Genomic DNA, 26938 nt, shown 5'->3' on the forward strand with positions numbered 1-26938 from the left:
ACAGATGGCCTGGTGATTCAGAATCAGTCCAGTAAACGTCGGCTGCCTTTGTTTTCTGTCTGGCTTGTTAAGGAGAAAGTCAGTTTGCTCAAATGAAAGCGCCGTTCAACGCGGCACAACGTCTGACTGTGTTCGTCATCACTTCCTGTCAGCTTCTTATCAGTCCACCCTCAGTCCCTTTTGCAAATATTTGTGACCAATGAAGGATTGTGTTCAAACACATTAGCTGTATATCTCTGCAGCCTTCATTCAGACAGCTGGGTGACAGGCATACAGCCCATCACTCATCAGTGATATTCGTCAGGCGGATGGATATGTGCTGAAATGGCTCCTTTGACCCCCTGAACACCATCAGCTGATCAGAAATTGTTCAAATTGTGAACCATTTGTAGGAATGCAAACAATAGATGAATTAGGTATGCTGCCAGTTCTTTACATATCAAACTAGTTCGTCCTCCACAGGGACACGTCAGAAGCTCTTTCGGTCATTGGAGCTGCCAATCAAGTTCACAGGCAGGTATAAAAGTCGTGCCACGCTGCATCCATCTGGACATCACCTGTTTAACAACGGCTTTCACCTGTCTAGTGTTAGGTTTAGGGTTAGGGTTAAGGACTCTGGGATTGTAAGAATAAATAATGTATACCTTTATGTTAAACGGATCGACTCAACACTGACTGCATGCCTCGCCCCTCCAAGTTGGACGAAAATCAGCCTTGTAGTTTCTTTTTGCGGAATGCAGACGGACAGACGGACAGTAAGTAGGCTTGTGGAGGTAAATGCGAAGTGAACCAGTGCTGATACCTGGAGTGGTCAAGGTCCAGAGAGACTGGTGGCTCTGCAGCTTCGCTAGAGCGAGAGACGCACACCTCTGCAGCGGCGCGCACATTCTCCACGCTCGATCCCCGTCAGTCCGCTTCTCCTGCGCGTCCGTCCATGATGATCTTCCACTGAAGAGAAGACTTCAACACACGGTAGGTTTGCTTTGTTCCGCTCAGATCGTGACGATATCGGCATGTTCATACGTGGGGTCGATTTACACACATTAATTCCGCATCCTGGCAAACCATTTTGAAATGTTTTTCGGTGGAAGTCGAGTTTTATTGAGTTCTTTTTCTGATTCAACTTCATTCTTGACCCCCAAGTTAAAAAAAAGAAAGACAGAAACAAACGAAACCGTTTCCTCTAGTTGACTTGAGACGCAAATTACAGCGTCATACCTTGATAATGTTGCCCCGCTGTTGCCTTTCATTGGTAGGTTTTAAACATAAAACATGTTAAAATGATTATATTTGATAAAAAAATAATGTTAAGATAAGTGCAATTACAACCGTTAATCTATGATTCCAACACATAACTAATAGTTAGATGAGTCTGCTCTGAAAATACGGTATCTATTGAATGTGAATTAATTATCATTATTTACCATTTGTAAAAGTTTTTCCCTTATAGGTCAGCTAGACACCCCCCCCCTCCCCATATTCAGGTTTTTTTTTCACTCAGTATGTAAATATGATATGTCGTTTTCAATCTCATTAAAAAAAATAGACACAATACTTCTCATGGGTAAAACATAAAATGCTACTACTGCATGCTGTATGTCAGGATGTCTCATGTTGTATTGCAGTTTTCTTGCCACTAAATTTCAGCTGTGAATATTTTTGAATATGTGAATGGTTCCTGTGCTGCACGTCCACATAGGAAAACAAGGTCACATGAATTCATGCAGCAGCACATGATGTCACTACTCGTCTGGATGTTGATAATCTGATTGAATAAGTGAAATACACCAGGCTAATGATGATAAACACCATTCATGAGGGTAGAACTGACCAGGCGAGATAAAAACGCACATCTGTATCCATCACCGAGTTACAGTAAAGCGATGGATTTTCTTTTTTTTGTGTAACAGAATTGAAAAGGTGTCAAGAGATGAACAAGACCAGTAAATGCAGAGAGGACCATGTTCATTAAGATGCACATCCATCCGTATCTGCAGCTACAGACAGGAAACATTTCTGTTGAATTTAAATGAATTAATACACGTAAAACATGAGCAGCCATGTTCAGAGATGAGCTTGTTTTATCTGAAAATGCCACATCATGCAGCATTTGACCAATGTTGAACCCCCCCCCGCCAGGTCGACATTTGGGATGGAAGGCACCGGAAGAGGCTGGACCACTGAGCTCACACCGCCATGTGTCATGACCCATGAGAACAGTACTGGTCGGGTCTTTGAGGTGGTGCTGCAGAACAACTCCTCCAAGCGCAGCTCCCAGTTTGTGGGTGTGGAGCTGCTGCAGTCCTTCAAGCTGCTCATCATTCCCTGCTACACTCTGGTGGCACTGGTGGGCGTCTTTGGCAACTACCTGCTCCTATATGTCATTTGTCGCACCCGTAAGATGCACAATGTCACCAACTTTTTCATCGGAAACTTGGCCTTCTCTGACATGCTGATGTGCGCTACGTGTGTCCCCTTCACTCTGGCCTACGCTTTCAACCCACACGGATGGGTTTTCGGACGTTTCATGTGCTACTTGGTGTATCTCATCCAACCAGTGACAGTGTACGTGTCAGTCTTCACTCTTACTGCCATCGGTGTGGACAGGTAAGTCACATGAGCCGGAGGATTGCTACAAAGTGTAAGTGTAGACATCTTATTACAGAAATGAGATGGTAACTATGGATGTTGAATGAATCCAACTCTAAAAATAAAACAGATCATTTATAGCCCTCTAAGACCTGTTTCTATGGAGTTCATCCCTCACACGTCTCCCCAGAACCACCCCTGCTGTATCCTGTGTGATCGGATCTCCCGGATTGGATCATTTTCATCATCTAATGCCGGTGGAACAAGGTTCAGAAAGGCTGCAGCTATACTCGCAGAATCTGGAGTATCAATAAATGATGTTCTATTTCATACAGGCCTCATCCTCCAGAACTGTCACTAATGGGGAGCAGTTAACATCAGATCACATACCACAATATGAAGCTTATGTACAGTGTGGCAGTACAGCATGATGGTAACCTCTTATTCTCTGAAGAAGGGAAAATCCCCAGGAGTCGAGGACACCACAAGCATGTTATTTAGTTGTTTGGTTTCATTGCTTTGACAGCTAGAACCTCATAGCGACAGTTCTTAGACTGAGAGGTGTACAACAGAGAACAGCACGACTGAATAAAAGCTGCAAATGGGAAAAAAAAATCTCTCACATTTTTTAATTCAACACCTGAACAGCATTCTGGGATCATTTTTCACAAACTTATGCCTGAGTAGTTTCAAGGATAACATGTCTCAAAGTGGTTTTCTTTCTGTACTGCGACACTGCACAAAGGCACAAAGATGAGGCTTTCTACATTTTGAGACTCTCCGCTAAAAGCCCAAATCCCTCTTTGTCTGTTGTCCTTGGAAACAGTGGCCAAGCTGAATTGGATATGAGGTGTGTGACACTTGGTACATTTTGTTTTTCAAACAGTGAATTTCTTGCTGGGTTCAGTTGCTGTGGAATCAGTGGTGCATACTTTTATTTGCCTTCTAATCTGACTAAGGGAATTGAGGCCTCCCCTCTTTTTTTTGTAGATACTATGCCACGGTGCATCCTCTGAAGAAGCGCATCTCAGTCTTGGCCTGCACGTACCTCCTGTCTGCCATCTGGCTGCTGTCCTGCGGTCTGGTGGCTCCAGCTGTGGCTCACACCTACCATGTGGAATTTAAGAAAGAGGGCTTCATCATTTGTGAGGAGTTCTGGATGGGTCAGGAGAGAGAACGGCTGGCCTATGCGTACAGCACTCTCCTCATCACCTACGTCCTGCCTCTGTCTGCGCTCTGCATCTCTTATCTGTGCATCTCTGTCAAACTGCGGAACTGCGTTGTACCTGGCCACCACACCCAAAGCCAGGCGGAGGCTCAGCGCATGCGCAAACGCAAGACCTTCCGCCTGGTGAGCCTCGTAGTTGCAGCTTTCGGCATTTGCTGGATGCCCATCAGTGTTTTCAACGTACTCCGCGATATTGACATTGACCTGATTGACAAGCGCTACTTCCTGCTCATTCAGCTGCTCTGTCACCTGTGCGCAATGAGCTCATCTTGCTGTAACCCTTTCCTCTACGCCTGGCTGCACGATCGATTCCGTGCCGAGCTGCGCAAAATGTTCACATGCCGACGCCGCATTGGCATCTCCGCCAATAACTGTGCCACAGCCAGCGTAGTGCTGTGAAGCTCTGGACTCTCAACACTTCATACTGGCCTCACCATGTTAGGCTCAGAGCATCGCAGCGCAGAGGCAAAGCAGAGGGATACGGCATGGAAAAGTGTGCAAGGGTTTTAGGCAGCAAAGAAAAACTACATAAACAGCTATGTTACGTTTAGCATTGGATTATCCAAGTTCGTAAAAGTCTATGTATAACCCTAGTAGCTCCAAATGACTTCTTGCTTTTGTCACATGTGGCTATGTCACCTACAGCTGTTAACTCACTGGTTATGCTTAGAGAGGTCATAGGCCAGCTGGCCCCCGAGCTCAGTATTGAAATAGTATGAACTTCAGTGGGGCTGTTATTGTACAGTAGAGTCGTAATCATGTGATCTGACTGCCAGCAGAACAAAATGGGCCTGAAGACACCAAACTGTGAGTCTTTAAGTGTTCACACGAAGACTGCAACGGCATGAGAGGGAAAACTCTACTTTCTGAATAAATGCTTGATTACAATTGTACAAAGTGTCAGATGGCGGACATGAAATTTTTTTCAACTGTTCCTGGAAAGTGTGTATAATACCACAGTAATATCCACATAATGACCACTGAAGTCTGTATGGTGGGAGCTTGAGTGGGTGTGGCCTGGAGTTGACACATGTAAATGCGTGCAACCCAATTAGCACTGAAAAGACTCATTCAGATGGACTTGTCCATTTATTTTTGACCAAAATAAGCCTGAACACAGCTGACTGACAGTGGATTACTCTGTTTATGGAGATAGAATCACATGGATTTGCCTGCCATTAAGTAACAATCATTTTTAATTTCTCTGTTGGAAACGTTGTTTTTTAAAAAAAAAAAAATTCCATTAGGCATGTTCATTGCAACAATTTTTGAAATCAGTTTTGGACCAAAAATACAGGAATATCCTTGATGTCAGATGTTGCCACAAGAAGAAAGATACAGTGTGACTCAGTCAATCTAACTGTAGTGACTTAAAATTCAATACAAAAACCACAAGAAGGAACAGAATGTCTGCATAACCAGCAATATGTACGTGGTGATGTGATCTGTTGTTCGTTTTAACGGTGAACTCAGATCAACCCTTGATACCGCCACCCCACTTAAACTGAGAAAGGTCATAACTAATCCAGAACCTCCCTTTAGAAACAAAGTAATTCAATAATTAAAGAGAAACTGTTGCATATCAGTGACAATGCAAAATGAATAAGTAACGAATCAATTATCAAATTTTTTTATGAACTACCTACAATTACGCAATTAAACAAGAAATTCACAATCCTCAAAACTGATAAATGAGGAGTAGAACAACTCCAAAATCCTCTTTTCCCTGTACTGATCGTTCAGTTGAAGCTGTTTCCGTGTGTGGAAACGCTCGAGATGTTGTTCTGTGTTGCTGCTGAGATGCTTCTTATTCAGTTAGTTAGTTATTTACTTGTTTAACAAAGAAAGCCAGGGTCCTTACATTCCATTCCCACCTCCTGTTTTAAAAGTTTGTAGCTTTTACAATGAAGCTGTTCCGAATATTGTAAGTTACTATACACTAATCAACAGAGAATTTGATATGAGGGTGGACATCTAGAAGCTATGAAATGGACTTTGGTGTTCCTGGAGCCTAAATGGAGGTACAAGACTTTTTATTCTCGACATGCCAGCACTTAGAAATGTCACCATGAGACGCGGGTTGTACGTTTATTGGTTTGGAGAGGAAACACAGCTACATCGCTGTTTCCTGATGACTCCAGGTGGGCCAATTAATGGCCTTTTTATAACTCTGCTTTAGATATCAAATTATGGATAACAGAGATTTTCCTCCAGCTCCACCAGGACCAAAGTGAGGTTTTTATTATCGGTACTGAAGCTCAGAGAGAAAATCAATGCAAAAGTGCAAACGCTGACAGTTAAACCCTGAAAACCTTTTTGTCATCTTTGATTCTGGTCTTAGTTTTCAACCACTGATAAGAAACCTGAAGAAAAACTTTTTTCTCCAGAGCCAACACAGTGAAATGAATAAATGCTTTGTTACTTGCAGAATCAAGTACTGTAATGCCCTACTTTTTTAGATTTGGTTTGAATTATACTTCTCTATCTTAATTATGACCAAACTCAGCTGCATGAGAACCAGAAAACAACAACAAAAACACAGAGTACAGTAATATGAAAGTCAGCATTAGCTCACCGTTTGCTTCAGAAAGAATTTGTGAATCATGTTGTTAGGGCCCTGCGTCTGGTGTTTCGCTAGTGATAACATTCATGGTAGTGCTTAAATCAGTTATACTCATTGCTTTGGATGTGTGGTATTACTTTATTGTGCGACACACTTTGTGTATACACAAAGTAAGATTGTTCTGTTTCCATTATTACGTTTATAATCCCTGTCGCAATTCCATTCAATAACTTTGTGTAGCTGGAAAAAATACACAGCTTTAACAAGATCTGTCGACCAGTAGAGTCAAACTGAAGCTCACATGAATGCTTTGGAAAGTAACTATATAGACTTTTATTTAAAAATGTACAGCCAACACGATATGATGAAATAATTAGTGTTTTTATTTCAAATAAAACCACATTTTGCTCAGCATCACTTCTGTCAGAAGTTTCATTGTGACTGCAGTGTTACTCTTAATATTCTGCACGTTGTTGCAGCCCCAGAGGAAGAAGAGAGGTAGCCAACAAATCATCCAGCAAATCAGACGGAAAAGTCATGGAAAAGGCGTGTAGGAAGGCACAGGTCTCTACATTCTCAAGGTAAATATTAATAGGATTTCTGCAAAGACATCCAGTGATATTATACTGCTTAAAGCCATCGACGCATTCGTGTTCACAGACGAGGCTGGCTGGTTATGACTGATATGCAGAACATTTATAGTGCCCCAGATCGTTCCCACTTTCATTAAAACAACATCGTGACCAAATTCTCACATTGTTATAAGAAGACCTTGAGTCCGTATGTTTCTTGCATATATATATATATATATATTTTTTACATCATTGTGCACCGGCTACGTAACAGAACAAATCTATTTGCAAGAGCAATGCAGTAAATAGTAGCTGCTTGCTTTCATTCATTGCTGGTTTTCTAAATAATACCTCAAAACAAAGGCACAATATCTTGAAGACTGGAAGACAAGGAGACGATTGTCCAGTCATGAGGAAGGACTTAAGTTAATGATTGAATTGAAAAAAAATCAACAATAAACACATGGACAAAATGACCTCGGGGGTGGGGGGAAATCAGTCTGAGTGTTGACTCAGCTGATGGGGCTCTGAGATCATCGCAATTTCCACCTGCATAAATGGCTTGGAAAAAGCTAATGATTTTCAGACAAACATGTGGAGAGAAAATCTGAGATTCCTTCCTCCTGATGGTGCATAAATTAGGAATGATGGCATAGAAGTTAAACAAATTCTCATTAAACTTGTTTTTAAAGCACATTAAAAGTACCTCTCCTGTCAAAACAAATACATTCATTTGCTTACATATAGATTTTTACTTGCTTGGTATTACAGAATCACCACATACTGCAGAGACAGTTTCCAGCATTCTCAAACAAATCTGTCTTTGACTACATCGAAACTAAAAAAGTGCATAATGCTTTAAGACCATCATAGAGATTGTGTCTCTTAGTACACAGTGAGAAACGTACAAACACACCAAGAAAGACCCTGCGCCCTTGAGCAGGACTCTTCCTACAACATCCATTTGGTTACACTGGTTTGGAGTTGAGGGAGTGCAGGATGCTGGGTTTCTCATCTATGACGCGGACCAGCAGGTTGTCTATGTACTCTTCCAGCTCACCGATCTTAGCGTCCTTCCTCGACAGGTCGGCCTGCTGCTTCACCACCAGGGATATCAACTCTTCCTGTGTCAGCTGAGTGTACGGTCCACTTCCCACCGCGTCTGTCACCTGTGCAAAGTGTACACATTCTCATTAACAATCTACACATGTAAAAAGTAGACAGTAGAATTACATGTAGAACTGACCAATTTTTTTTTTTATAAGTGTTCTTTCAAGGACAACGCAGCTAAGGACCATCAGAACTGACTGAAGACGTCATAAAAATATGTCTGGGGCCAACTTCAGACTCAATATCAAACCATTTCGTCCAGATCAAGTTCAACAGGAAAGCTTTGCAAGTTCTCTTCATCATGAATTTATGTTCCTTGAAGCGGGTAAGTCAAATCTGTTAAGGTGTTCTGGCGTGACTATGTATTTTATGTCAACAGTACCTTAATGTTCCCGGATGTGCCATAGTGGAACTTCTGCTCTTTCACGGCAGGATTGCTCAGGGAGTGCTGGTTCTCAAACGTGTTCATGGGCTTCACCGGATGAGGCCTGTAGAGAAATAGTACACATCAGTGTGAAGCCCTCAATGACAGCAAAAGTCACTGTGAGAATGAACAGCAACAAGCAATGAAATGTCACATGAAATTGCTTTTCAAAAGGGATAAACAATTTTCATTGTGTTTCCAATTGCTCCGATCACTCCGCTGTCATTCAAGTTTCCCAGAAAGCTTTCAGAAGAGTCACACCCAGGGTAAATCCCAACACCTGATTTGTTTACCCAAATAGCAGCAACCACATTCAAGGCACCAGTCCACAAATGCATTCTTTGTAAACAGCCTGTAGAATCTCACCTGCGTAGACTTAAGGCTAGCCCACCTCCACTGCTATTCTGAGAACTGACAGGCTGAACCTCAGAGGGTGAGACCCACGCTCGCAAAGGAGGCTTCCCTCCAGACAACACTCCTGCCTCTGTTGCTGGTTCCTCCATAACTACTGGGAGGGATTCCGAGGAAGTCACAGTGGATGTTGCAGTGAAAGGTTCAGCATCAAAGGGATTCTCTCCGCTGTAAATATTCACTTGTGGTTGATGCTTTTGTGTATCGACCTTGTTCATAAGATCTCTTGCTGGGAGAACTGGATTATCTCTGCTTCGGGTGGTTTCTTCTTTGTATGCAGGGTCTGGTAGAGACTTGGAAGCCATATTTGAGAGAGCGGTGGAAGGAACGATTGGCTTTCGTTTTTGTGAATTTTTCCTCTTGAAAACAGGACTGATTTGCTTTGAATCCTCCTCCATTTCTTTGCTTGAATCGTTGCCATTAACACTTCTAAATGGATCTGTTAGTTTCTCTTGACTGAAAATTTTGTCAAGATCATCTGCCGTCATTCCAAGATCTTCAGGTTTCTTCTCTTTCTGCAAACTTCCCGTAAAAACGTAGTCTACCTCTCGGTCTGGCTTCGGTTGTGCCCATGGGTCTTTATCAAGAAGCTCTGTGGCTGGGAATGGGTCAAACTCTACAAAGTTTTCTCTTGCTGGCTCTCGATTTTTTTCCGTGTCACTCACACTTGAGTGAGAATGTGTCTGGAAGCTGCTGCTCATATTTGCGTTAGATAAAGCTGATGTGGCAGCTGAAGGCTGTTGAACTGGCTCTTTAGTACTCGCCCTTTGTCTAGGTTTAGCAGTGGGTGCTTCATTGTCTGCAGTGAGTTTTCTTTGGTCAGGTGGTGCTGGTGATGTGTCCCAGTCCATTTGGCTGTTAAGTGTGGGTGCCAACCCCTTCCTTGCATTATCTATGGATATCCCTGAAAAACTCGCCCTGCTTGACTTGTCAGTGTTCAGAGGTCCCGGCACTACAGAGGCATTCGGCCGACTGAGAGACTGGTCAGCCTGTACAGGGTTCTGGCTTTGTCTTTTACTGGAATCTGCTTCTGATCTGGAGAATGGAGACAAAGCTGGTTTAGGGGGAGCTGGGGCTGCAAATTTTTTTGATGGCAAAGGTTTGGCTTCTGGGGGTTGTGGCTTATAAGGACTCTCATGTGGAGGTGAAAACATGAGCCTGGGTTGATGCTCCTCTGGGCCATCTACACTCATCTCTGGACCCTGAAGTTCAGGTGGAATGTCTCTGTGTCTCTGACTGACCTCAGCAATGATATGGTCCCATCGAGTGTGCCCTTGTACCCCATGTCTCTTCTGGGGGAAAAGGGTTTCATAATCTGGAAGTGGTAGAGAGGGTTTCCTGCTTTGTTGAGATCCATCTGGCTCTGTGTATCCAGGGTCATACACATGGTTTCCTTCAGTCTGGGTCTCAGATACAGGATATAAGGGTGGCAAGGGGGCTCTTCTCTTCTTATCTGCCATGGTGGGGGAAGATCCCACTGATGACAAATCTTCAAGGCTGCCACAAGGGGAATCAGGGGGGCTTGTACTTAGGTTCGGTGGAGCCAGAGACGCATGAAGGCTGGAGAAAGTTTCAGGAGACTCTGATGGGACACTAGAGAGGGTGGATTCAAAGGTGTTTGGGGAAGGAGACTCCTGACTGAGGGTTGGGAAGTCAGTCTGTTCAGACGTCACAGAATGATCCCATCTGCCAAGGAGTGAGAACAAAGTCCTACATATCAGTGTGACCATCAAAGAACCCAACCTTACCTCCACCAATGTACAACCCGTCACCAAATTAACTAACAATTCTCAGATCAACAAATCCAAATCATCATTTAATTCCCATCAAACCCCACGATGCAGCTGTTCAACTACAACCATTCTTTAAGTTTCCTTATCTTACAACAATCTTATCAATTATACAGCATTGTCACACATTTGTATACTTGAAAATGCTACTGCCATATAATGTGTATTAACAGCATACAGACAGAAGCTCTGCACGTCTAGACGTCCATGTTACTATTTTTAGTAGAACCTTGTTTGTATTGATAAATTACTTCCTAGACAGAAAAACTACAGTTCAACACTGATTTAATTAAGCCACTAAGTGGGTAATTACTGCTTAGTATAGAAGGCTGTAAAACCTGACATATAACAAAATATCGCAAGTGAATAATCAAAACAATGTACGGTTCCAAATGCACCATCCAGCAAACCATCAGATGTCACTGATCAGAGCAAGAACAAGCTGCTTACCATTATAATTCAAATACAAGACAAGTCCAAAAAGAAGCTAGAAAGAAAATCCAAGCACACAATAAGTCCACAGAGGAGGAAAGACTGTGGCTAAGTCCCTCCTTACGAGCACTATCAGTCCACAACCTGTTCCACAACATCTTCACAAACACCCTACACACCCTCTCAGTCTGATCATAAGGGAAACAGAACTGGTCAAACGGGTCCATCAACCGCTGGCAGGAACACATTGTGTTGGAAATGCAGACAACACGAAGAGGACAGAGAGTTGCGGAATTCCAAAGTTTCACTGTTCATTAACTGGAAGTGGGCAGAAACCCATCAGCTGTGTTATTATTCCTGAACATTTTTTCTGCATTTTATTGCAACCTTCCCCATAACAAAGATTACAGAATTAAAATTTATTTTTAGTAGAGGAATAAATCTTGTGAACTAAAATGTGACAGTATGTGTGGGCCCTCTGAGGGTAGTATGCCAATTCCAGCGAAGTAAGTCTCAGAGAAGCGCGCACACATGGAGCTAATGGCACCCCCTGTGTCCCAACATGGAATCATTACATGATATTATTGCAGAATAATGAGGAGAAAGCCTACCTGGGTTTGACTGCGGACACTTTGGTAGTACGGTTGAGGAAGAGCATCGCTGAGGGCGTTTGTGGGTTGGGTTTGGAGCTTTGAGGATCATCAGGAGTTTCATTACTGGTAACTGGGGTACCTGAGCTGAGGGAAATGTCCTCAAATGGGTTAGTTGACTTAAGGGGGACTGGTTGATCGGGATCCTTCCAGTCACTGAAAGGGGTTTGTGAGGAGGGTAAGTCTTCTTTCACCTCTTTCTGTGCTTCCTCCTTTTTTTCCTCCTTCTTTCTGATCATTCCAAACAGAGATGACAGCCTGTCACTCATAGATGCCTCCTCCTGTCTTTTCTGCTCCTCTAGTCTGTGATTCTCCTCCTCACGCTTCTCATTCTCTGCTGCTTCCAGCTCCCGACGTTCTTCCTCATGCTTTCTCCTGTCCTCCTCCTCCTCTTGTTTCTTCCTTCTTGCTTCCTCCTCAAGGAAGTGCCTCCTCCTTGTCTCTTCCTCAATCTGCCTGCGCTCCTCTTCCTCCTGCAGTCTCTTGGCCTCGGCTCTGTATCTCTCCTCTTCTTCCTCCTGCCACTTGGCCTCTGCTAGGCGCCTTTCTTCTGCTGCCTTTCTTTCCTCTTCCTCTTGATGGCGCTGTTGCTCCTGTATTATCATATCTGGAGTCTCCTGCCTGAAGGAAGGCACCGGGACACTTTTGAAAGAATCTGTGCAGACATCCATGGTCTGTTTGTGTACATCCTCTGCTGATCCTTGACCTGAGCTGTTCAGGCTCAGAGTAGATCCAGTCTTGGGCTCTGCGTCCTCTGCATACACATGGTTACCATTGATGCACAGGCTGTTCTGGTCACTGGCACTCTGCTTGGAGCGACCCAATAAGGAGAAAGGACCCTGAGACACCTTGCTGTCAGTGCTGCCAGTCCGCTTATGACCCAGGAATTTGAATTTCTTCTTAACTGCGGGAGTAAAGACAGTGAAGTGTGATGGCAGTGTTGACATTCAAAACACCATTATTGAAACTGTAATATGAAGAGGAGGAAGAATATAACAGTCAACAAAGAAGCAAACAGGTTATAGAGTAGTTACATTACCTTCAGGGGTGTCTACATTAAGGCCTGATGAGCGGCTGCCACTGAGAGAGGAGTTCTTCTCAGGAAGAGAACCCAGTGTAGACATGGACTGTGACGTGTTCCGATGCAAGTTTGATTTGGGAGCAAAGAGAGTTTTGAGCTTAGATTTCTTTTTAACTCCTGGAACTTGGTTAAGAGACACTGAATCAGCCTCTCCCTCGCTGTCTGTCAACCCCTGGCTCACAGAGGGGACAATCGCTGAAACAGAGTCTGAGAAGCCATCCTTTTTCTTCCCTCGGACTTTGTCCTTCAGCTTGGAGAAGCGGGAGCGCGGTTTGTCCTGCATTGAAAGGTCGAACATGCTTGCTGACATGTTGTTTCTCATAAACTGGATATCTAGCAGCACCTCTCCACGCTGCTTTTCATCCTTTCCAGACTTGTCCACCAACTTAAACCAACTAAAATGACAAAAAGAAAGAATAAATAGTGTAGAATGAGTTTTGTTGCAAGATTGTGAGAATATGCATTCTTAGATATTGTGTCATTTGCAGCACTCCAACATTGCCCCCCCCCATGTACATCATCTCATGTTAACTCAGGTCTTAATGACAATTTCCTTACTAAACAATGAAAAAGGACAAAAAGGTGATTTATTGATGTCAAGCCATTGCGAGGACAAAAGGCTTGACGTTGTCTTCATGGTAATGATTAAGAGGTCGAAGGTGAAAAATGGCCTTCATGATGAAGCCGAGTGCGCTTTTTTGTACCAAATATTAAAAAATAGACATGCACTATTATACTGGCACATCATCTCTACTGGCAGATTTTTTGGGCAGTTTCTCAATCATATCGGTATCAGTAAGATAAGAAGACTTATACTTTCGTAGTTTTGCTTAAGTCTCTTGTTCATAAACAAAATGTGATTTATGGGCTTTAACAAATGTTTTGGAAGTAAAGAAGAACACTTGCCAATTCTCAACATTTACACATGTTGACAAAAATAAATTGTAAAAAAAATAGAATATCGGATAGTTGCAAAAAAATCCATTATCATGAAGTGGAGCCGAGTCTGGGGAGGACCACATGGGGCTGCTTTTGGACGGTGCTGACCACAACTAGCGTACCTGGACATCTGCCCTGCTAACCGGGCCTCACTGCTTGCTGGCTGTCTGCAACCACGCAATCATCGCTGATGGTCCGTGGCCAAGAATAACCTTACAAGTATTGTAATTCGTTTCAAATTGCAGACCCCAGGATTGAATCAAATCACAATGCATCAATAGTCATCAGGTTTTGGCTATGGGAGCCAATGTACGATTGAGTTTTGATTTACATCCCTTCTCTCTGTCTAGATATGGTCCCTTTATGGTCACAGTTTTTCAACGGGGGGGGGGGGGGTCAAAAGCTTATGAGAGTCAACTTGAGGGACCAGTCAACTTGAGGGACCAGTACATGACCTAGTTAAAAGCCCCCTGACCTTTGCCACGGAGAGGTCTTGTGGGGAGGGGGAATTTTTCCCCTCCGGGATCCCCTGAAGCAGACATCAGTGTGATGGACGACCACAGTGGTCCTGAGCCTCATCAGTTTGAGCTGTCGGCTGCAGCCCCAGTAACGTTGGAATCCAGAGCTCTCAGTATCGATCAGGATTCATTCGAACTCAACTCTACAACAGCATTCAGACTTGACTGATTCAGAGCAGGTGATGGAACTTTGAACCATTTTCAAATGTAAAAACACTGTTGTATTTTGCCACAACAGTCATAATCTTTATTTGAAAAATAAATACAAGTTTGCCGGTCCTCTTTAAGTATTTCTTGTTTAAGTGAAAAACAATAAATTCCTGTAATCATATTTACCATAATTAGTTGTAACTATATTTAGTCCCGTGTTAAAGCATGTTCCAGTTCCTGTTGGGAGTACCAAGCCAACTACAGATAAAGCCCAACAATTACAGCTTTTGTTCCACCTCCCCAGTCATGTCCTCTCTGTTGTACAGGATCAGCACTTATGGTCAGCAAAGGAAAGGCAGGAGTGTTCTGGAGGGGAGCACCGTTTCTGCATTCATGCTAAAAACAAGTAGTTCGAGTCATTACATACAGATGCTTTCTGCTTACTATTATAAGAGGAAACTCATATTTTAACACATTACTACAAGGCTTTTGGCCTTTTGAACTTTTATTCAACAGCTGAACCCGCTATATAGTAACATCTAGCCTTGATTAAAGTTAATTCTTTGTAATAGATGAACTGAGTTTATTTCTGTCGCTGAATTTAAATACACCACTTGGAGTGGAATCAAGTAGACAGTTATTTGTAGTTCAAATGGAGTTTACTGTGATGGAACAGGCATTCAGACGGGCTCTTCAGGGAATAAGTCAGGATACAAGCATGGGAGTGAACCAACATTCCTTCAAGATTTCCAAACATGCAGCTGGACGTGATGTAATGAATCTTACCATCAGTCTGATTCTAACATTCCCCATCTCCCACCCTAAGTGGGGCATGCCAAATCAAACCGTAGCTAACTAAGTCTAACCACCACAAGGACAGGCAGAACACTCCAGCTCAAACTACCTGTCGTTCCTCGCAGGTATTTGGTCACGTTGCAGCATGACATGCCTTTGATGTAGGGACATTATGCATCGCTGTGATTATTACCAGGGTGTTCATTTTCTAAACTCTAAGCAGAGAAATAATGTGCCGATCCCCTGATGCACGCTCTCACTCTTCCTGCAGGACAGGTTCCTCTGTTAACTACCATGTACTTCTCCTTCACATGTAATGATTGACAAGAGGGCTTATGTTTATCCAATGAGAAGAAGTCCAAATTAAGATATTTCAAAACAGCAAAATACAAACTATCTCACATCACAGCGAACATATGAACAACTTCATAGTTTTGATTTTTTTATTTAATGTTAGTTGTATTGAAATATCCGATCATTAGCTTTTGTAGAAGTACTAGTCCGCGTTTTGTTTGCAACATATATATTTTGTGGCTTGATATGGCAAATTTAAAAAAAAAACTTATTTAAGTTTGCAACAGTGAGGACTGGTCCAATCTCATAACTCTAAAATATGTAGAGTTGCAACAATTAGCTGACTGACAAGAAAATAACCATCTGAATAATAACACTCACCCTTACCAGAGGAAAAAGAAAGTCTCAAGTATCACGTCATGTTAAGGGATCAGATCCTTGTATGGTTGAGTAATCTTCAACCATCCATCCGTCCGCCCATTTACTACCGCTATCCCTGCTGCCTTTGGGCAAGAGGCAGGTTCACCCTGGATGGATTGCCAGTCCATTGCAGGGCCAACACACATAAACAGACAACCATTCACACTCACAGCCACACCTACGGTCAATTTAGAGTATGGATTAACCTCGTCTCCTCTTGATGTCTTTGGACTGTGGGAGGAAGCCGGAGTACCAGAGAGAACCCACACAGGAACAGGGAGAACATGCAGACTCCACACAGAAAGACGAACCCAGAAACCTTCTTGCTGTCTTGCTGTGAAGCGACAGTGCTAACCACTGCTCCACCATGCCGCCCCAATCTTGAACCATACGAGGTGAAATCAGTAACATTCAATACCCATCCTCCTTATTACAGAGGGAGTAGTGCACACCAGGGGAGTGGAGCTGTTTATATTTGAAAATGAGTGAATGACCTTTCCCATCCAAGCGAAGCAAACATAAGATAACATTTCAGATATGACTGAGTGCATGAGATAATTCCAGCACTAAATCAAAGCCGCCACAGGTTGAGCCATTACAACCACCACCTCGTTCTGGCTTTACCAAAGGTTGCTGCAGAATTAGAAGCAAAGCTGCAAAGGGTTTACCAGTGCAGAATACAGCTGACACAGACTATAATAAACATTCATTTATTTTGGATTTTTCCCTTACATAAGAGGGTGTGTATATCCATATTCAACATTAGTTTACAGGTTTAATTTAGCTCTTGTTACACCCATGTTACACCCACGTTACACCCATGCTTGGTCAAACCACAAATGTCAAGCTTAGTCATGTAACTCATTTGTGTGTGAGCAGACGTATTGTGAACCGGTTAATGGCCCCGGGGAATGTGAAGGATTAACAGCGGCTATGTGAGAAACGAGCAAGGCCGTGTCAGAGATGGCCTCACACATGCTCATAAAGGGAAAGTTTCAGTCAAACGCCCAAGTTGGTCTAAACACAGAGATAAGACAGAAGGAAGAGTTGAGATTAGAAAAATCTGACTGTATTCCCAGAAGCAGTTTCTGGTTTTCCTCTGAAACACTTCAAAGGCATATGAAGGGGGGAGAGGTTCCATCGCTGTGATAATGATTTTTTAGAGAAACGCCTGTGTGATCCAATTCAAGTAAACTGTATTTGACCTATTTAGACAAAATGTGCCATGCTGAGACGGGATTGTTCGTTTTTGTGTCTTGTTGTGGCTGGGGCTACACTTGACCTCATTAGCCAGACAATGCTACAGGCCACAACCTAAATACCAACGTAAATACTGGTGGGTTTGTGCGTACTGTCATCAAGGCTTTTTTTTTTTTTTTTTTAAGTCCATTACTCTGACCTGTGGCATTGTCTTACTGCAAACTTTTACAAGTGGTTCTATGTCTGGTTTTTTTTTTAGTAAAATTACCTTTTACTTCTGAAGGCGCTATGTCTGAATGACTACAATAAGAGTGATCACTGGATTATAACTGTACATAAAAAAAAAAATTTAAAAATGAGTTATGTTTGTGGGGGGGCTTGATAAACTCCTGAAAATACACCTTATACTCTGAGAACATTGGTTTATTAAATCAGATTCACTGAATAAACATACAAGTAAAACAAAAATCATAAGAATGGAAAAACCAAAATGTAAACAAAGTGATGGCTAAGCCACTCATGAGAAAACTGCAGCTTTCAGTGTCAACTGACAAGTTCATAAAGTTGAGCACTACTTTTCAAACGTATGATTAATATTCTGAGAAATTTGCTGGAGAACATTTAAGATTGCAATTGTTCGGAGGGGTCTTGCTCCAAGAGTTTAGTTGATTTCTGGTTCATGATGTACTGAAGTGCTCCCTAGCTGATGCTGAGACTTCCTGGGATGACACACTGGAACTACGTAGAAAACATTCGCAACAAAAACAAAATATCCGATTCGTGGCAGGGGGTCGGGCTTTAATTATTCATCACTAAAGTGTCAGCTTACACTTACTCTGTCTTTTTGCGAAGCGTTTCGCTGTGGAGATCCAGCAGATTGATCACAGCTTGGCCCAGGAACTTGTCTAGCCCCGCTGAGGCGTGATGCATGACGATGATGTACAGCGTACAGCGCTCAACGTTGCCTGGGTGGAAGAGAGGCAGGTCGAACGAAGCCTCCTCTTTCCACACCGGAGCCACGGTTTTCTCAACCACAGAGGTGGAGAACTTGTCCTTAGCCACCTGGATGATGGCATAAGCGTCGCTGGTGCCATTCTTGCCCTTGACCCGCAGGTTCCGAGCTTGATGCACCGTTACCTGTACACTCGTAGGGAACCACTGCTGACTCTGGTCGGCCAGGGACATCGCGACAGTCCGCTAAGCTTCACCAAACGTTATCTTGGAGGTTCCTGTAAATATATCTCACAACGCCGAGCTAATGGTTAACCGTTTTCCTGCTCTGTTTCCCAACTCGGCGTCTTCTGGGGGTGGAGTGTTAGGTTACCTAGCTTGTCTTCGGTTCAGGAAGCTCAGGTTGATGTCGTCATGCCTTCTCCTCCTTCGTGTAATACTATATCTAAGTCAACTCGAGGAACACTCTTAAAGGTAGCATTAGCCAAGTTAGCGCTATCTACACATGGCTGTGTTACATCTAATGGCGTTAAGACGCTTTCATCACGATTATATTGTTTTGAGCCTCGGCTAAGTTACAGCTCAGTCACTTCCCTGATGTTTATAGTTTGCCACCTATACTCTACATTCAAGTTTCTGATTGGCTAGTTTACCTGTCAATATTTAAGTTCAGTCCGTGATTGGACAGCGAAGAAGGGGGCGTCACGACACTCCAGACCGTTAACTCACAAGTTCAGCCACTGATCAGGGATCAGCTTTTATGCCCAAAACCCTTTGGAAGTGACACGGGACAAACATTTTCCATGAACTGAGTCCAGTGATGCATGTTTCAAGAACATAAAATGCCCACAAACATTTTCTGGAATCACTTTATTTTGGAGCTGAAGTTGTAGAGTATTGTCAGAGGGTTCCTAAAAATATAGAGTGAAATAGAGATTAAAAAAAATACCTAAGTGACTGTCACTGGAGAAAAGATGATCAGAAAATAAGGCTAAGAAGGGTGTTTTTCATTATTAGAGAAATGAGTTTGCTTAACAAATATGAATTCCCAGTTACTTTGTCAATAACATGTGTTTATCACCGAATAAAAATGTAAACACATGAGAAGCCTGTGGAAGCTAAAAGTGATCTGATCCTCTCCTGATAGAGGCAGTTCTTGTTACTAGGCTTTCATCAAGATGATTAAACCCATTTCAGGATCTATCTCAACAGCTGATCAGTAAAATAAAGAAGTAAATGTTTCACCATTTCAGTTTCCTAGGGTTATGTTACATGCAAACTAATGTACATGCCACAGACAAAACATTTCAGGAAGTTGAAAAGGCGTTGACATTTGACTGAACTTAGTATTCACTTAATTAGACATCTGAATAAACAAAAAAAGTGGTTGTTGAATGCTCCATTCTCCAACACAAGCAAGAGAAAGAATTCTAAAAACCTGCTTCTATAAACATTTGGTTCACCTTGTAAAAACTACACATGATGATATGGAATTTGATGCTGAGTTATGAACAGCAAATTATGAAGACTGTAATACCGTATATTTGTTTTCCTTTAGAGATTTAGTTCAAAATAATGCACACGGATCACACGATCATTTTGATGTTTTACATGAAAGCTATTCTGTCTGGATCTGATTCGACGCTCATACAAGAATATACGTAACTACTGACCATATTAGAATACGTACAGGAAGAGAGTATGTGACTCTCTAGATTTCATGAGGGGTTTCAAAGATCAGCGGGCAGGAGTAGTGGCAATGAGCTGCAGAACAGGAACACAGGTTCCTTTTCATGCAATTTCCTGAATTACAAATGTACCCATTGTTCTAAAAAAAAAAAAAAAACAACCCAGAATTATGGCTTAGTATAGTAATTTGAAAGGCATGGTCACGCTGCTGATAAGTGAAAAGAAAAACAGTCATTTTTTGAGAGTTTTTTTTTCTCCCTTTCAAACTCATGTCCATTGAATTAGAATTACACAGTGAGAGGGCTTAATAAGTAGACATGTGTTGGATAAGTCAGTCCTAACTAAACCTGAGAGATTTACTTTGCTTTTTAGGCGAACACATTTCAAATCCCTGAAAAAGTAAAGTTTTAATGCTGTCCAAGAGGGGGCAGTCAATCATGCATTAGTCTGAAGAACGTAATTTCCTCAGTTGCAAGAGAAAATCGATTCAATTGAGGCTGTCAAAGCTAATTATTTCCCCTGAAAGGCATTCTTCATGGTTTTATTTGATATGAGGAGCTCTGTATCAGTGCTGAGGGGAGTACACAAAAATAAAACATAACATTTTCATCATATAAACATAAGTCTCGCATAGTTTTTTAATACACACACACACACACACACATACACACACACACACACACACACACACACACACACACACACACACACACACACACACACACACACACACACAGCCAACATAAGCATGAAAGGTTGTCCACAGATTAAATGCATATAGCTGTACTTTGGAAATGAACAATCCTCCGATCCATTCTATGCTATAGCTGATACGATATGCATAGAAAAATCACAGCTAAAACAATAAAGCTCTCATTATACATCCTAAATCTTGCGCATTTTTGTGAAATGAATGAAATAAATGAGTTCCTTTTTTTTTTAAATGACAATCGAAAACCTGCCATATTTTTTTCTCCATTTCACAGCAATCTCTTACATTGCTACAGAGGCAGAAGTACCAGTTTAAGGTCCTGGATGCCTTTGTGATTCATATCTTAAATTATATAATTATAATAATCAAGAGGCAATTAAAGCATAACCCACTCATTTAAAAGTTTGTTGAGGTCATGCAGAAGTTCATTTATAAGTGAAGGTTACACTGTGGTTTCGCTTTTCCATAAACTGCTCTTTGTTCCAACAGAGCTCTCCGATTGGTCCGTGCCTCTCGTGTCTTGCTCCAGATCCAGCACAGAGGTTTTCAGGGTGCCATTTGGGGTAGCGGCCCCCGGCACAGTGGTGGTTACACTGTTCAAAGGGTAGGAGCAGCGTTTAGCCTCTCGCTCTGCTGCTGCCGCTAGTTTCAAATTGTCTCTGCTGGCGCATCGTCTCTGGGCACCGTTCATGACCGCTCTACTGGCCATCGAGGGTAGCAGGGGGAAGGGTTTGCGGCTTCCGCTGCTGCCGCCATCACTTCCCTCTGAGGGACTTGTGGCTAGTGACTCTCCCACCCGCTTCCCATTTGTCAGAGGGCTGGCCTGGCTCTCTGAAAGGCTGTGGTGGATGCTACCGTTCTCACTTGTGGCCTGTTTATAGACCGCATGTGACGAACTGAGGTGATCTAAACCTGTGGGACCTAAAGCTCCAAGGCTGCCCCCACCGCCAGCTGTCCTTAGAGCTTTGAGACGATAGTGACCTCTGCCCTCACCTCGATGGTGATACTGACCACTTCCTTGTTTAGTTCTGCTATTCACTTTCCTTCTCTGAGGATGCACTGGGACAGCAGAGTTAATCGCAGGAAGAATATTGTTTGTTGGCTTGGTGATATTGTCAGTACTGGTGCCAGTGTTGTTGCCTGTGGTGGCTCGTGAGGAGTTGTTTGGATTGTCTTGTGTCACCTGCAGCAGGTTGGTGAGCTTACAGGGCCCAGGGCCAACACTGCTGATCCCACTTGGTGTGGATGACGACCGTGCTGATGAGGAATTGTGTGTGTCAGCAGGTGGATGGCAGTTGATGAAAAGTTGGGATCCCTGCTCAGAGGTCTGCACTCCGCTCCCTGTTGTGCAGGTGTGTGTGTAGGTAGACATGGGATGGGAGCGGCCATAACCTGGGCAGCATGCCAGCCATGAAGCCTGAACATCCAGACGTCGGAAGCAGTGGTGTACCACCAGAAACACCCCAAGAACTGTGGCAGCTATTCCATAAAGGGAGCTAAACAACAAGCTAATGTGCCCTGTTAGCCACATCGCCATGGCTCCACACAACCACAGAATCACAAACAGGAAGTGGGTGGCCACCAGTACCAAGAACTGTGTCTTCAAGGAGTACTGGTCCTCTGGAGCTACAACATGGTTCATAGGTCCCACGACAGAGTCTGTGGAGAGGAGGCTGGTGCTTCCTGCCAGTGCAGGCTGGCTCTCAGTCACAGGAGAGGACAAGGTGGTTCCTGTGCATTCTTTGGCCACACGATGCCTCAGGCGAAACACAGTGCACAGGAAATAGATCCAGGTCACCAACACCACTAGGCCAGCTGGGACAAAGAAAGACCCCAGACTGGGGCGCCACACCAGCCAGCAGCTGCAAGAGGCAATCAAGAATCCAGGAGGGTCAGTACAAAACAAGGACATCTTTGTGGATTCAACTTATCACACAGAATTATTCACTTCAGCACCAAACAAAATAACAATGTCAAGGGCTAAATAGCTCAAGGACAAAGAGGGGAAGTACTCACTAAGGGCTGTTATCTCCATAGTTGCTGACATTGACAGCTGCAGTGATCCCACAAATGATAAGAGGAACTCCACCAGCTATCAAATAGAATCTTGAATAAAAGCAAAAGCACAAAAACATCATTTCCAGCTGAAATGTGAGATATGAAGAGCAGTTCTTGTTTTTGTCACAAGATGTTGTATGACCTTTGGCTGTGGTGGTGTTTTTAAAGAGTGCATGTCAGTGTCATTTTTCATTTTGTGTTTTTAAGTCCCTCTGGGTCTATAATTTGAACAGAGCACTGTGATCCTTCCTCTGTGAGTGTGAGAAGGGTCACTACAGGCTGCATGGAATATGTGATTTATTGTGGCCTGATGCCATATTGCTGGCAAAAGGGTGACTGGAGAGGTCAGCAGTACTGTGTATGATCATAGCTTTAGGATCAAGAGGGCACTGCGAGACAAGGGGAAACAAGATGGATTATTTGGGGAGACAGTGCACCCCTAAATCTCATTGCTCAGATTTACAGCGACCCCCATATGCCCCGGTTATGTTGGATTCATATGTTCCTCGCCTCCCCTCTTGGAGATCATTTAGACTTTTTTGTGCCTTGCAGCCATAGTCTGTTATGATCCTGAAAGGTTTCATTAAAACAGAGGGACTTTGGTTGTAAGGCACAATGATGCCTTTGACACCGCACAGTCTGGGTGGTCAAGCACAAGAACTGTTACATCTGTCTGAAACATAAACCGTATTGAAAGCATACAACAAACTTGTGGTACAACAAGCGTGTGACGGAGATGTGTTCTTGCCCTGACCTCAGCATAGGTCGCTGAGTAGGTGGAACAGGGGACTCTCCCTCTGGTTGGCGTGGCATTCTCCATACAGCCTCTTTGTAGATGACCCTGGCGCTGACTCCGATCCACAGCAGGGTTGACAGCGAGGAGTAGTGTAGGGCAATGCCCACCTGTTACATATCACAGTAAGCTCACATATCAAGCCTAAACCAGTCTTAGCAAAAATAAGGATATAATTGTAAGTAAAGACTTACAGCCTGACAGACCACTGGGTAGCTGGTCAAGCTGATCCCTCCTGCATAGATGGCCGTTGTCATGGCAATGTGGAAGCAGGTATTCAGTAAAGTGTGCCAGCTTTTTCTTGATATGTGAATGGAACTGTGGGGAGAAGGAAAAAAATCCAGAGGGGATGAGGAGAATAACAAAGAGCCTTCTGCTCGAATACAATCACATGTGTGATGAGTACCTGTGATGAAGTATATGTGTGATGATGATGGTGAAGAGGCATAGGAGGAGCAATGCAGTACAGGCATACACCACAGGGTGGAGCACCCGTACCGAGATCGCTGGAGATCTAGGGAAGTCTGGTACCTCCTTGAAAAAAAATGAAGTGATTGAGAAGATGGTCATCATGATTATGTGAACTGAACGTAAAGTCTCGCTGAGCCTCGGTGATTCTAAATGTAGCTTCCTACCTGTAGCACTGCATAGTTGCTAAGCAGAGAGCATCGCATTGTGGAGGTGCTGCTGTCACTGTGGACCAACTGACACCCCTCTGAGCTCCATCCTCCATGTTTCTCCAGGGCCTTCGGGCTCCACTGGGCTGCCACAGCATCAGTACCAGGAGACAAGTGGCGAAGTGACACCCAGATGGGCTCTGAGCGGTTCCACATGTTGCAGCCGTCTATCACAGAGAGGAAAGAACTACTTACCAAATACCAAATAAACAGAAGAAATAAGAAAATACCTAACTGTACCAATGTGAGTTTATTGTGCACCTGAGTAGGTATTGTGAAATAATTTTTTGACACCGAATGCGCCTACACTCCCTCAATCTGTCTCCTGCTTTTTAAACCGGTTGATAACTTCATTTGCCAGAATGACTCTCAGCATCCAGAAATTGTTGAATTATATGTCAAGGTTGTAAAACAGAAGGAGAGTAGAGAAAGACCACTGCAGTAGTTTGATCTGGCCCAGTTGCTCGGACAAAATACTTGCCATCAAGCCAAGTTTCATGTCACATCCAAATCAATGTAACTGTCTGTGAATTCCCTTCATCATTCTGTATATTAAAATCCACACAAAATGGAATACATTATACTATTATTGTTGATGATATAGTGACAGGTGAAAAACAAAAACCCCCAAAAATGAGTTTAAAAACATATCAAATACAGGGAAAGTGGGGTCCGAATGGTTTGGTGAGTATGGAATTCTATGCTATAGCCTCCACCAAATCTAACCACGTTTTGGACAAAGGTGTTGGACCGAAACCAGACTAATTACTCAAAACGCAACAAATTGTTTTAGAACATGCAGAGAATATTGCATTGATTTGCAGCTGATGTCAAATCTTCAAATTCAGTTTTAGAATATTTTCAATATGTTTTGGTCTGAATCCAGCATCGTAGCAAATTATTGTTCTGAACTGGCCCTTAAAAACAGCGCTCTCGACTACAGTAACCCTTCAGGATAAAGAACATTTTCCGTTGAAGAATGGTGTATTTGATCGATTCTTTTTAAAACTTTCACTATTCCTGTCAGCCACTGGCCCATGACCATGAAGGTTTTATTGGGAGATATAAAACTTTTATGAATCTAATGTCGTTCCTTGAAGACGTTTCCTCACCGAGACCAACAAAAATGACAGGAGTGTTGACACTACGTCGGCGTGAGTGCTCCCCAGTGCTGCTGGAATTCCCAGACAACGGGAAAAAGCTTCCTGTCCTGAAAGCAACAAACTGCAGTTTACAGTCTGCAGGAGCATCAGACGGAAACAGAGTAGCTGGGAGAGTCACAGAGGCCACGGCTACGGAGTTCTAGAGGGGAAAAAAGCAAAACAAAGTCCCTATGTGAGTTGAAAGATAAAAAGATATAATTTGTTGCAGGTGTAGCCTGAGACACCACACCAATACAAGGCGCTCACATCTCACCTTTAGTGGGAAATTGTTCAGAGAGGTGTTATGGGAACCAGTGCTGCAGCGAAAATGAAGCTGTTGCTCATGTGTTGACTCAGGCATTTCCATTCCCAGACTACCCATTGAGACATCACGCCGCTCATAAGCAGTGCAGGTTATACCAGTGAAGTGGGCGGGTCGCACCATGTGGGCCTCCATCACAATGTTCCTCGACACCTGCAGGAATCAGAGAGTGATATAATGGGTGATTGATGATTATTTCTGCATAGACTGACCTCAGTCATCCAGGACGTAGTCATTTTTGTATAATTTAAAACAAGACATTGTTGGATTTCCAGGGTTGGATTTCTTTCCAATTAAAACTAATTGTTTAGTATCTTACTCTCAGTGAATTCTACATATTTTTGCCAAACTCTGAATGGAAGGCAATAACTGTATTTATTCTCTTCAAAAAGACTCGAGTTTGATGTTGGTACCATGGAGAAGTCTTGAGCATGACTGTGTAGCTGAGGCCAGGCCAGAGTCTCCAGAGAGATGACTATGGAGCTGCATGCTCTCTTCTCTCTCTGAGCGAGCGCCAGGATCTGGTCGTCCACTTGCATCAGGTTGCTGCCCATCTCTACCAACACCTCTGACAACTGCATCAAAAACACAGAATCATACTACTGACAACATTCTTGTACATAAAGAACACACAGACACACTGTACTAGTAGAGAGTGCACACAATCCTTTTCATGATGCATATCTCACCTCTCGCAGCTGTCTGACATACTCCATAAACTTCTCCATCATTTGAGCAACATAAAGCACATCCACTGAGTCAGTAAAGCCTGCGGCCTCCAGGGTGTAAGTGTGCACTTGATGTGCCAAAGTAACAGCATTTGATGTATTGATAGGCCTCTGCAATATGAGAGAAAATATTTGTAAGAGGAGTAATGAATCAGTGAACAGGAACCGTGCCGTGAACCTGACAGGAGCACTGACCAGGATGAAGGTATGGAGGACACGGGTGATGCCATTGGTGTAGTGACAGTCTGAATAGTCGCCTTCCTGCCACGCTCCAGTACGATCACAGTGCCGAGACGCTTTTTTCTGCTCCATACCCCCCTCCACAGACAGGGAGGGGTAACGCAGCTGCAGGCAGTACTGATGGGAGGTGATACCTGCCAGAGTTCTTGGCCACCTGGAGTTTTACAACAGAGATAATTGAGAACACCACACATTCATGTATGCAGTAACAAACAGAATAACTGTAACTAACCTGAACTCTCCCCGGTTGTTGACAACTTTATCCTCTGGACAGAAGGAGGCACTGTTCTCAAGCACCACTATCTCAACAGTTCGGGATATATTGCCCCTCCCAGTAGACACCACACACTCCCACTCGCCACTGGCCTCCACATGTACGTTGAACAGAATAAGCTCACTGGATGTTTAGGATATAGAGAGATCATTATTGTATACTGTCACCACATATCTTATGTCTGCA

At 43.3% G+C, this 26938-nt stretch overlaps 3 protein-coding genes across 4 annotated transcripts in view; 1 reads left to right on the forward strand and 2 right to left on the reverse strand.

The window, feature by feature from the left end:
* Positions 1–761: 761 nt before the first annotated feature.
* prlhr2a (prolactin releasing hormone receptor 2a) lies at positions 762–4345 on the forward strand. Its single transcript, XM_086207182.1, has 3 exons — positions 762–972; positions 2140–2607; positions 3580–4345. Exons 2-3 carry the CDS (start codon positions 2153–2155, stop codon positions 4214–4216), a joined length of 1092 nt encoding a protein of 363 aa, XP_086063308.1. The 5' UTR covers positions 762–972; positions 2140–2152; the 3' UTR covers positions 4217–4345.
* A 2248-nt stretch (positions 4346–6593) lies between these two features.
* rab11fip1a (RAB11 family interacting protein 1 (class I) a) lies at positions 6594–18752 on the reverse strand. The gene is made up of 6 exons (XM_086207181.1): positions 18002–18752; positions 12809–13245; positions 11731–12673; positions 8853–10583; positions 8445–8550; positions 6594–8121 (listed from the first exon to the last, which is right to left on the reverse strand). Exons 1-6 carry the CDS (start codon positions 18349–18351, stop codon positions 7921–7923), a joined length of 3768 nt encoding a protein of 1255 aa, XP_086063307.1. The 5' UTR covers positions 18352–18752; the 3' UTR covers positions 6594–7920.
* Positions 18753–18967: 215 nt separating this feature from the next.
* Positions 18968–26938, reverse strand: part of adgra2 (adhesion G protein-coupled receptor A2) — a 40565-nt gene continuing 32594 nt past the window's right edge. For both annotated transcript variants that reach the window (XM_086207180.1, XM_086207179.1), the window contains exons 8-19: positions 26711–26875; positions 26434–26632; positions 26200–26349; positions 25924–26085; positions 25463–25663; positions 25159–25348; positions 24005–24213; positions 23776–23903; positions 23564–23687; positions 23331–23479; positions 22535–22624; positions 18968–22380 (exon numbers count right to left, since the gene is read on the reverse strand). In XM_086207180.1, coding sequence (XP_086063306.1) covers positions 20961–22380; positions 22535–22624; positions 23331–23479; positions 23564–23687; positions 23776–23903; positions 24005–24213; positions 25159–25348; positions 25463–25663; positions 25924–26085; positions 26200–26349; positions 26434–26632; positions 26711–26875 — 3187 coding nt within the window. In that variant the 3' untranslated portion in view covers positions 18968–20960. The remainder of the gene's footprint in view (positions 22381–22534; positions 22625–23330; positions 23480–23563; positions 23688–23775; positions 23904–24004; positions 24214–25158; positions 25349–25462; positions 25664–25923; positions 26086–26199; positions 26350–26433; positions 26633–26710; positions 26876–26938) is intronic.

Source organism: Aulostomus chinensis, chromosome 6 (assembly GCF_037954235.1).
Source record: "Aulostomus chinensis isolate RoL2024-O1b breed Wild chromosome 6, RoL_Achi_v1.0, whole genome shotgun sequence".
Taxonomy (NCBI): domain Eukaryota; kingdom Metazoa; phylum Chordata; class Actinopteri; order Syngnathiformes; family Aulostomidae; genus Aulostomus; species Aulostomus chinensis.